Source organism: Empidonax traillii, unplaced genomic scaffold (genome assembly GCF_003031625.1).
Source record: "Empidonax traillii isolate 1590-97213 ecotype Southwest subspecies unplaced genomic scaffold, ASM303162v1 scaffold151:size923898, whole genome shotgun sequence".
NCBI lineage: Eukaryota > Metazoa > Chordata > Aves > Passeriformes > Tyrannidae > Empidonax > Empidonax traillii.
In genome coordinates, this window is record NW_020955344.1 from 259,577 (window position 1) to 271,662 (window position 12,086).

At 36.2% G+C, this 12,086-nt stretch overlaps 1 protein-coding gene across 5 annotated transcripts in view; it reads right to left on the reverse strand.

Annotated features, from left to right (window-relative positions):
* Positions 1 to 4,698: 4,698 nt before the first annotated feature.
* TFDP1 (transcription factor Dp-1) overlaps positions 4,699 to 12,086 on the reverse strand; it is a 39,588-nt gene continuing 32,200 nt past the window's right edge. For all 5 annotated transcript variants that reach the window (XM_027884637.1, XM_027884635.1, XM_027884639.1 and 2 more), the window contains 5 exons: positions 9,945 to 10,013; positions 8,481 to 8,632; positions 7,749 to 7,915; positions 7,146 to 7,224; positions 4,699 to 6,035 (listed from right to left, as the gene is read on the reverse strand). In XM_027884637.1, the coding sequence (XP_027740438.1) occupies positions 5,888 to 6,035; positions 7,146 to 7,224; positions 7,749 to 7,915; positions 8,481 to 8,632; positions 9,945 to 10,013 (615 nt within the window). In that variant the 3' untranslated portion in view covers positions 4,699 to 5,887. The remainder of the gene's footprint in view (positions 6,036 to 7,145; positions 7,225 to 7,748; positions 7,916 to 8,480; positions 8,633 to 9,944; positions 10,014 to 12,086) is intronic.

The following is a 12,086-nucleotide window of genomic DNA, read 5'->3' on the forward strand; positions in this document are numbered from 1 at the left end:
TCTGGATTACTGAAGAAATTGGTTAAGAAAAGTACAATCTTACTTGATGCAGCGGGTGAGTCAGTGATAATGCCATAATAACGTTTCAGCAGTAAATAGTTCACAACCCTTTTAACACACAATCTGTTGGTATTGTAAAACACATATTTAAAATGAGAACGCAAAGAAATAAAAAACGCTTAAAAATGCTGAAACATATCCATCACTTCCTTAATCAGCTAAAAATATGCAATCTCCTCCCATATTCATTTGGTAAGACATATTCTATACTCTGTCATTAATAATTAACCTTCCACACTTCTTGTTTTCTTTTAGCTGTTTTCTTCAACAGTTTTTCTAACACAAGATTCAGGGCTGATCTCAAGCTGTCTAGACCACATTTGGGGAGGACTTCCGCACATTTTTGACACTTTTTATTTTCTCACACTTTAAAAAGTGGAACTCTAGCATTAATTTGGTCTGTCAGAAGTTACTATTTAAAGGTTATTAAAAATCAGCATCAGAATTGTAGAGATCCACACTGCGTTGCAAAAATTATCATGGTTGCCTGGTTTAAGAGTTAAGTGTTAATTATGTGCTTAATCTTCTGTTTTATTTTAAATGAATTCTCTGAAGTTTACATGAATTAAGAACATGAACCTTGCCTGAAGTCTGCAACTTCACTGTCTTTTTAATGTGCCACAATGCAGATGCTCTGACTAGCTCTCCTGACAGGTTAGGGCTGATGAAACTGCACTGTCTACAATGATGTACCATGATGTGCACACAATGAAATCATAAAAAATGATCAAATCTTTGAGCCTAAGTATGGATGATTTCAAACTGTTCAAACCATCCAAAAATTTAACAAAAAGGTCACAGCAGAACAAGGAAAAGCAGTTGTAATGATATTGCATGGATATTACATGATTTTTTCACTTAACACCGGTCTCTTTTTTCTCTTCCATACCAGAACATTTTGTCTTTATCACAGTAAAGCTGTGCATCAATAATCATCATGATTTTCTCTGATTGTTTCACTGGTTAATGCTTCAAATGACTTCTTGAGGACAACGGCTACCCAGCTGAGCAAGGCAGACTCAGCTAGGTGACAACCATCATCATGCCAGATGAGAATTACCAGTGTAATCAAACGTTCAAAGCGGGAAACACCCGTGCATGCCAATCGTTGCCTTTCTTCATGCTGCTCTCAGCATCAGCTGAATTTCTGCTTCTCAGAAATCTCAATGGAAGACAGTCTTCACTTCTACCTGTTTGTCCAACTACCCTTTACATCACAGGAGTCTGGTACCTTTTGACAGCTTCTGAAGATGAGCTGAGCTTCCATTCATTTTCTGCTGAGTCTGGCAAGCCAAACGACCCACCTCTTGGTCTGTTCCTGACACTGGTATTTTCTAACATATTTTCTGTTTTCTTTCCCTCTCATGAGATCCATATGGTATTCCATGCTGGAAGACATCCCAAGTTGTTTCCGGTCTCGTCCCTGCTCAAAGTATGCTCAGCTGGGAGGTCAGACTCTACATTGCTCAAGGCATTTATCAAGTTCGGTCCTGAAAATCCCAAAGATTGAGTCAGCACAACCTCTCTGGACAGCCTGTTCCGCAGCTTGGCCATCCCAAGTTATTCCTTATATCCAGTTGGAGACTTTCAGATTGTGTGTGTTGTGTGTTGTCTCTCATCCTCCCACCATTCACCACCGTGGACTGACTCCATCTTTGCAATAACCTTCTCGCAGTACTGGAAGGCTGCACTTAGGTCTCTTGAGGCTGCTTCTTCTTCAGACTGGACAAGTCCCTCTCCCTCAGCCTCCCCTCATGTGGCAACTGCTCCAGCCACTGAGCACCCTGGTAACCTTCCAGAATCCATGGAAGCTCAAGGAGAAACCAAAGACCAAGAAAAACCCTGGAAATATCTTAAATCCCAAATATAGAAAATAATGACATGAGAAGTTGCCGCTTTCAATGTGCTGACTTGTCTTTTCTTTTCCTCATAAATGAATGATAATTAAGGTTTTAACAATAAAAGTCTGTGTGGTAATACTCTCATCTTTCTGGAAGCAGACAGGTCTGAGAAGTGGTGAAAAGTTGTTAACTCAGTGGAGTAGTAAAGAAATACAGCCTACTACTCCTCTCATAAGCAGTCAAGAGAAAGGAAAACCTTACAATGAACAATTAACTATCTGGAAAAAAAAGTGTGTATGCTATCCTTTCTAACAATGATCATTCCAGCAGGTTTTTTTTTTTAATCTTTGCCCTTTCTGTATTAAAGTAGCATCCAATTTTCAGATTTCTCATTAATACGAAGCTTTCACAACCTGTGTACTCACTGATAAAAGAAATGAGGTTTATCTTGTGACAGTTACCTCCTTGCATGAACAATTTAATACATGGTCATCTTCAAGAGCCAGCATCCTAAAAGCCACATTTTTTCTTCTCTTCAGCTGTTGCCACCTCTCATTGAAGGAAGATTTTAAGAAAAAGTTTCAAAGTCATACTTGCTTCTCTTTAGTTAAGAAACAAAATTCCCAGGGAAAAAACCAAAAAGCTTACTTGTGAAATAGTTGGAAGAAATCTTTAACTTGTTTCACATGTCAAAACAGACAGTCTTTCAAAACTCAGTAGCACTTTAGAAAAAGAGAAAAAGATGCGCATTTCTCCCAGGATTTATCTGCAGGACCATTTCAGAGGCATAAATACACACTTTCTCAACTTTTCCTCTTCTTCACATCACAAAAGTAATTAAAAGTACTTCCTTTCCCCATCATGTTTTACCACAAACTGAGCCCTTATTACCACTCATTAATTTACCATAATTTAATCTTTCTTAAACTGAATTTTATTTTCTACCGCCTTACAGTATTTTCTACTTCCACAGATTTCCTCAACAGTTTCCTGTCCACAATTTCCTCTTTCACTGTTTCTGCTTCTGATCTTCATTTTCCATCTGAACATGTGGAACCACTCTTTAGAGATTAGAACCATACAGTTAGCTATCTTCCACCTTCCAGTTCCCTTCATGCCTCGCCTGACATTATTACATCTGTTCTATAAACTTCTCTGCCTGTTTGTTTTTAATAAAGTTTTTAATACTAGTCTTTTTTGTAGTCTTTGACTAGTCTCTTGTTTTCTTATTTTTTCCAACTTACACCTTGTCTTTTTATGCCCCTCTGTAAAAACCCTAAGTTACAATCTGTTCTTTATTGGTTTCTTCCTACTTCTTCTAGTTCCCTTTCCTCATTTCAATCTTCTCCTCCTCCACCACTGGTCTCAATTTTATCTACTTTTCCCCTCTTCTCCTTCACCTGAACGCTATAAGGAGGTAACGGCCTGAAATCAAGTAAGTAATTAAAAAGTCTATAGAATTTCTCTTGTTATTGATTGTTGCCTTTACCAGAAAGCTCTCCTAAGTCAAAGGTAATAAAGGAGCATAGAATCATTAAAAAAAAATATCTTTAGGATCATGAAGTGCAACCAGGAATATAGTAAAAATTCATTTTCCCCAAACAATTCTAGTGTTAAAACCATCAAATTCCACTTCACAGATTCGTCAGCAAACAAAAGCAAGAAAAGTAACATCTTGAAAATGTATGTTTTTTTCACATTTTCATTCCCACCTTGACCTTGTCTCGCCTGAGGACTATTCCAGCAATAAGAACCAAAAGGAAATCGTTGGATGCTTTCAGCCTTCCTTACCTAACATCTCTATACTCACTCTTTGCAGGTAAATCTTGGATCATACACTGGAGATTAGGAATACAATGAAAAACTAGAATAATTGCCTTCAACTGTCTGAAGTTCTCTCTGCAGATAAAACGGCCATTCAGCATCAAAGATAATTTGAATCAGCTGACTCAACTACAAGAAGAACCTGTGTCTAGCACTAGCACTGCAGAGAATGACATCCTCAGTGAGAAGCCAAGCATTAAATTAGCCCCCCTTCCCACAAAATTGTTTCCCCAGGCCCGCAAAAGTGATTTGCTTGGTTCCCTCATGTTTACAAGGTCTGATACAATTAGAAAACCCTCAGTGTTTATCAACTGCTCTGTGGTAAGGACCCATATCCCTGCCTTTCCAAAGAAGGTTTGTCAATGCATCATCCCTTAGAGAAAAAAACCCATGTAACACACTTCACATTTACCACAGGATTTAAGTGCATCCAGGAGCCCTGACCACAGACAGTCCACTTATTAGACTTTGCAGCAACTCCCTGCAGGTTGTGGAAGCAACAAATCCTGACTCCGACAGTAGCCTGCACTGACCGAGCCAGTTCAATATGCTCTTTCAGGTGAGAAGAGCGGATGTGATCTAACAGTGGAATGTAGATAAAAAAAAATCAGTTTTGAGGACATGGGAATGCATGACAGAAAGCTATGATTGAGAAATATGGGAGGGAAAGTTGGGACAGTAAGTATGTGATTTTAAACAGAGAAGTCGGATTGGAGTACTAAGATTGACCTCACATCGTGAAGAGCAACAAGACTAAAATAAGGAGGTGTGAAAGGAGAGAGTATACCTGGTAAGTTACTGCTTTTTGCATCAGAAGTTACCGAGAGTTTTACGGGCAAATTACTAATCAAAGCAAAAACCGTGGGCCCTCTGTAGCACAGATGCAGTATCCCAAGACAGCTATTTCTATGTCTTGTGATGAGAAGAAGTGAAATGTTCTAAAATAACCCTAGAATTAGAAAAACCACAGAGCTTGTTAAAAATGCCCATGCGCGTTTTATTAATAAAAACTAACAGTGCCAAGGTTAAACAAGTCAAACAATTATAGTCTCTTTATATTCCATAAAATATTACAGAAAAGTTTATTTGTGTTTCAACAAAAAGACTACTGTCTTAGAATAGGCAGCTGACAGTATTTGTGCAGTTAATTGTTTGTGAATAAATTTACAAAGACTACCACCTGCCCTGACATTCCTTTTATAAAAATGAACTATTAAAAATGATTGACAAATTTTGAGTTAAAAAACTTAAAACATTCTCTATATTTAATTTCAACTTTATAATAGATTACAGGAAGATGCTTATGAAACAAATACAAACATTTGTTTCAGAACATGTCTTTATATGATAGACTTATAAGTATGTAAACAACTATATAATAAAAAGTTTCCAAAGACTGCCTGTAAGAAATCAGGCAAATTTTACCATAAGCAATAAATCATTCCAAACCTTCAAGACATTTTATATAGCTGCACCAACTGGCAGTAAACATTTGCCAAAAACTTTGTAATTCATATGTCCCAACATACAGTGAAAAGTATATAAACTTGATGGAATCATAATGTTAGGTATCATTTAAGGGAAAATAAGTTCACAACAACATTCCTGGAATTTAACATGTAAAAAAGTAGGACGTTTCTTTCTTGTTTGGTTCTTTGGACACTGCATGATTAACAAAAAACACTACTACATTAGCTCACTATCCCTCAAAAAGTGGCATAATCAAAATACACTCCAAATAAATTGCCATTCGGTGTATTCATTTTACACAGAAGGATAGTATTTTATTTCTCAATGATGTGTCTACATTTTCTTTAGCAAACTTTGCAAGAACATTTGGGGCAAAATCATTTTCCTTCAAGTAAAAAAGAAAACCCAAACAAAAAAACAGCCAACAAACCAAAAACCCCTAAAACAAGAGTAAATAAAGGCTCTGCATTAACACACTGGTATCAAAAACACACATCCACACCACATTTAAAAATATCCTACATAAAACAATCCTTGTTTGCTTATCAGAGGTGCAATTTCTAAACTCAGAACTGCTTACCAATATTCTCCTTGGGGGATGGGGCAAAGTAATTTGAGACACTTCTCCCTAGAACAATTTATTCCTGAAGCCTGCTGAATTTTAACAAAAAATAGTCTACAAGCAAAGGGCATCAGTCGTCATCATCATTTTCATTAAAATCGTCATCGTCATCATCGTCATCCCCAACATAAGAAACTGGTGTTTCAACTCTGGAGCCACTGTACTGAGATCCATTGGAACTTGTAGCCAACATTCCATCTCCACCATTGGAAAAGTCACTGAAAAAGAGAAAGGCAATTGGCATTGTTTAATGATTTCTTCCCAATTTACTGTGCTCTTAAATATAGTCATATCTAGTCCATTTTTTTAATGAATCTGCCACTTCATAAACTGTCTTTAATATATGTACAAGCTGTCTCAGAAAAGCAGAAACAGTTTAAAGTAATTTTTAAATGGCTCTTCCTTCAGGTTTAATATAAAGTTTAAACCCTTTCACAGGCACCTTAGAAACAGGCTTTTCAGGTTTCTCCTGAAGTACATTTAGTGTTAAGGCTACACAGCTATCTAAGCTCTGTAGTATTTTTAGGTAGCACTGGTCATTTGCATCACAAGTAATCATGTCTTTCAGAACCACTAATCTTGATTCAAAGACCTGGAAAATCGAGGAATTAATAGCTTCTCCTTAGTTCCGTGATATTACATCGCAAACTGTCATGTGCTGTATTTTTAATTTTAAACTGTTTTCTTCTCAATGTGCTTTTCTTTTTTAGTTTAAAATAAAAAAAATGTAAACAAACTCTTTGGCATCTTGTATTTTTCCCCTCTGTGAGAGTATCCCCACACTGAAACTCCACCTCCTGGATCAGTGTTCTTTTTTAACCAAAATACACACACTTGTTACAGATACGGTCTGAAATGTCTTGTTCCTACATGAATTAACTGTATCCACAAGTATTTTATTTTGACAGAGCCCAAAAATTCCTATCTCCACTACTACTTGCTATTTTGTCAATCTGTTTCATTGTTTACTTTCTCAATAGTTTGATAAACTATTAAACCTGGACACAAATTCTTGACAAAATATCATTTTGTATCTTTAGGGAAGTATCTGTTTCGTGTCACAAACTCAAAATTACAAAAAACATCCCAACCAACCAAACAAAAAATACAACCAAGATTAACACCAATCTAACATCTTTCTACTATACAGGAAAAGATTTAATAACACTGGTAAGAACCACTGTAAAAGCAATGTCTGAGAATACATTTAAAGCACATAACCATACCCCATTTCATCAGAACACAACTTGTTTCATGAAGCATTTAATCTCTAATTAAGTTTCTTTGATGACCACAGATTTTAAAACTAATCGGTAGTTTTATCCCACCTGGCTGAAAATCTTGTGCCATTTGATGCAGAACCTGATGATGTGACATATACACTGCTGATTGATCCCTGAGCCATTTCTGTAAAATGAACAATACACATTTCAAGAACATTTCAAAACACACTCATCTACTTCAGTGGAAATGCTTAATCCTTTAAAAGTCCAGAAAAGGAGTCTTGCAACCCAAACAAAATACATTAAAAAAACCCCAAACATTTATTTTGAAGTGAGCAAGTCAGATGTCTTCTATATTGCTATATAATGAAAACAGTAAAAAATGAAGCTACGACCATATGTTTACACTTATTGCCTTTTGCCTTTGCAGGTGAACCAACCATAAATACTATCCTCTTCAAACAATAATACACTGCAAAGGTCTAGTGTGGTATAACGCAAAATGTGGTTCTGTGAAGAGCAAGAGCCCATTCTCTCAGTCACTACATTATCTGTTCCCTAAGGAACACTAAAAAGCACATATAGTTGAGAACTTGATAGAAATCTTTACCACAAACCAGCAGAAATTACCTGATCTAAGATGTTTTCATGCTTTTTCTTAGAGCTCTGTATTAAGAAAATAAAACAACTCTTCTTGGAGTAACTAACCTGTCACATAGGGTTCCAGAGCTTTAGGAACCAAACTCCTTGCTATTTTTAGGTCCTCTGCTGAACAGCTTCCAGATTCTAGCCCACAAGCCATTCCCATTCGTTTTAGTACTTCTATATCATCATGAATTTCAAAAGTATTGTCAAAATTAAATAGATATTCAAACCTGGAGAGGAAAATATGTTTCAGTTAGCTTAAATGACTTTAATTACCTTTCTAGGTTCAGGAATTGCAGCATTTCAAAAGCTTAACACGCAGTGTTAGTGACACATCACATCAAGCAATCAAATTTTTCAAGATTTATGTATCTGACTGTGACTGCTTACATTCAGCTTTTATTTAGCAGATGAAAAACACAGTTTTTTGAATCAAAAGTAGAGAACAGCAGTCCTGAAAGCAAAATCCATTTTCAACTCTTCTGGCTGAATTTCATTGTGTTAAAGCCAAAGGAAAACACCACTTGGTTAAGTATAACACAAAACTTCATGAGAGCTGCCTTACTTGGCTTCTAATCTCTCTAGATAGAAAGTCTTCAATAAATTACCCAATGTGAACCAACTATTCTATTTATTAAAAAGGTATACAAAAAAATAGCTGTCTAAAATGCATATTCTCAATCTACAAAAGGCATCGGTAACTTAATTTGTATTTAATTTTTAACAGATCTATGTGAACATTTATATGAACACAGAGCTGTACCAAAAGCCAGATAGAAAACTTTGTTAACTTACTTGTCGTTTGAAATACTGCAGTCAATCACTGTCTTCTTGCTGGTGTTCACAATGATAAATGGCAAATGGATGACAGAATTGGAAGGTGGCGGTCGATTTGCCTGTTGTTCTGCTTGACGATTTCGCTGAACGAGGTTCTTAAAGGCAATTTGCTAGAAAAAGAAACAGTGATATGAAAGGATGAATTAAGCTTTTAAGATCACGTTAACAAAAAAATCTTTCAGAATTCCAGCAATGGCTGCTGCAAGTAAATGCAGCAAAAGACAGAGAGCATTTACCATAATCCTGCATGTTAAGATGCAAGAGACAAATTGTAGTACTGAAAAATACCACACAGTAAAATTTAACTGAGAAAAAAAAATCCACATTTTAAAAACTGTATTAGGACAGTTCCTTGGACAGATCTTTGACAGAACAAATAGATAACAATGACAGGAAAATTAAGTTTGCAGTTAGCATCCTATTTCCTCTCCCTTGAATCTTCCCTACTAGCTTCCCTACTGCACTCCAGAACAGCTGAATGATTAATACTGTATTTTTGCTGAAGCAGTATGCTACAAAAATTTGTTTGGGATTTGAATGTCTGACATTAGGTTTCTGAATTACCCAGCTCAGATTAGTGAGCTTTTATATCTTACCAAAACTGCTTGTCCCAATAGAATGTTCCTATTTTAAAAATTAGCAACTTGAAGAATTAAAAACTCAACCACTGAAACTCAAGTTATAAATCTTACAGTATGACACCAAACAAAGAAAAAGTATTTTTCTAGTCATGAAATCAAATGGAATCAACGGGAATTAAAACCAAAATCCAAAGCCAACACAGAAACTGATAAAAATCAGTCAGCTGTTTCACAGCTGTCCGTACTTTCCGCATCCCAGAGATTTCCATTCCTACTGTGTAGGGAATGCAGAAATATATTTCAGTGAACCAGTAGCACAGTGACTTAGGGGGCAGACTACTGCTTCCCCTAGTGTTCTACGGGAAATCAGGGAAGGACTTCGGCAACTGTTTCACAGCGCTTCAGCCACTTACAAAGCAGCAACAGCGACTCCCCAGAAAGTCATGATGCAGAGCATTGTGACAGCCGACCTCTACAGTCACTTAATTTTATCTATGGACTCCGACACGGAAGAACATTCCAAATACAAGAACTGAACTGGAAAATTCAGAGTATACAGTACGAAGTACAGCTCCTATCAGCATAAATCCTGCTTAAACATACCTGAAACTCCAAAAGAATTCATCAAAAGTCTTGGAAGGTTGCTGGCTTCCCCAATAGCCATAGCCCAACAGCATAGGCCCATCTAAACTACAGTGCCACATTAAAACTTCATATACCTTATCCTGAAATTTACCTCTAATTTCTACAAGTTTCCCATCCCTCATATCCCTTGGGATAAAACAACAGGAATACAAATATAAGTTACCTTGCCCTATAGACAAGAGTACCTTGACTGTACCTGTAGAATGAGTTCTTGTAGCTGAGATTGTTTTTGCTTTATTCTTTCAATTCTCCTCTGTTTCTCCACCTTGAAACAGAAAAAAAGGGTTGAATTGTTTGTTGGTTTTGAGTAGAATCTTATACCAACATTTTCTCCCTTTAAAATCACTTCAATACCAGAGAACTGGAGGAAGGAGATACGATATCAATCATTAAGATCCTACAGATAATTTAGGGAATGATCATGACTCACATCAGTACTACTGATGGAAACTGAAACAAAAAGCAGAACTGGAACACTGGGGAATAAAGTACAACAGACTGGGAAGAAGCTAAGAACATATTTTCAAATCAAAGTTATGCCTCAAAGAATTACTGGAATTCTCTCAAGGAGGTAAAGATAGACCAGAAGGATCCACTTGACGTAGAGTCTAGAAATACTGGAGATACTGGAGAAGATCCATCAGAGACACTTAAAGAAATGAAGCTGCTATCACGTACAAGTAAACTACACTGCTTTGCAGATTAAAGACACAAACTTTATTAACTGTCCCACGCGCTCTCTCTCTTGCATTATCAGGACATATTTTACCCAATCTATTATTCTAATTTACATACAAAAGACAAGTTTAAAAACACTTAAAATGATTAATACTTGATGGGGAACCCCTCAAATTCCTGTGTTCCTTATAAACTATTTAGCTTGATATTCAACACTGTAAGGGTGAAGCTAAACAATATTAGATGCAATAGCAAAACAAACTTTATTAGGTGTGACAATTTCACAAATTAAACATTAGCCTCCACAAACTCATTAAAGAGAATCTTATTGCAAATCTTGACAGGTAGTGTTACTAATAATTTAAATGTCAAGAGAGCTTGAAGAAACAGGAGCTAGAATACTCATAATGAAGCAATAACAGGGAAGGAAGGAACCCTGCAATTTCCTCAAGCACAACACATCTCAAGACTTCCGCTGTTTTCAAGACTTGTATTACACTTGTGGCTCAATTATTCAGTGGTTAACAGAACTCTTTCCTCCGCTTCTGACAGTCAATTAACAAGTTCTCACTTTCTTTTAATCAGAAGTTGTCACTGTTCCCATCTGAAATGCATGAACCTTCATTGTGCATTATTAAATTCTAAGTTGCTTTTTTTACTTCAGTATTAAGATTTTCCTACCCTTCTTTAGGACATTATCAACCATGACATCAAATCCACCTGAATGAGCCACGCTTCTTTTTCTTTTGCTCCAACATTGCTGGCAATGCCATACTTTGTGAGACAGATACAAGGAAATGTAGTTTTAAAATCCCCCCAGCTTGATAGTTTCCTATTCAGCACACAGCATTGTCATCTTTGAACCAGTTCACTTTCCATACTCATCCTACTAATTATGCCCCAATTATCATTCTCTTAACCAATAATTTTCACTTGGGATGATATTTAAATAAATATCAGATTCATGATTAGATACTCTGCATTTACTTCATCTAGACAAAAATTACAGTACTAAATGAAAAATAATCATTATTATCAAACAACAATTAGAATCAGCCCTTTGTAGATAAGCCTTCAAAACATTTTTGTTCCAATTATCCCCTCACTTTGTCTGCTTCTCCACTGATTTTTAGTCCTGCTGAAGGAAATTTAGACTTATTAAGAATAAATACAAAGTCTCATTCTATTCTGATAAAGTGAACTTCCTTCAGTAAACCTCAGCAACTTTATTATCTGGCAAATCTCAGGATACTAAAAATAGGTTGCCAGAACTTATGAACTGCTTTCAGAACAAAACATTTCATTTCTTCCCCAAGACATGCAATAAGACAGTCTGACACGTTCATGTAAGACAACTGTGAGAAAAATGCAAGATTTGCAGCAATGGAGCTGCCTGTACATACTGATCTACACACAACATCTATCTACCATCACTGATGGTATTATTTGTTTGGCATCTGGAGAAAACAAATCTTCCCAACTCTTGAGCACCACTATTGCAACGCTGGAAATACACTTTAATCTCTAAGTTTTATTAACTTCCACTCAGAACCATTTCACATATACTGTAAAAGCTGTGATAAGCGCTGTACTTTTGACACAGAATTAAAATAAGATACATTTGAATAACCTGGAAGTTAAGAGTGTGTGTTCAGTATAT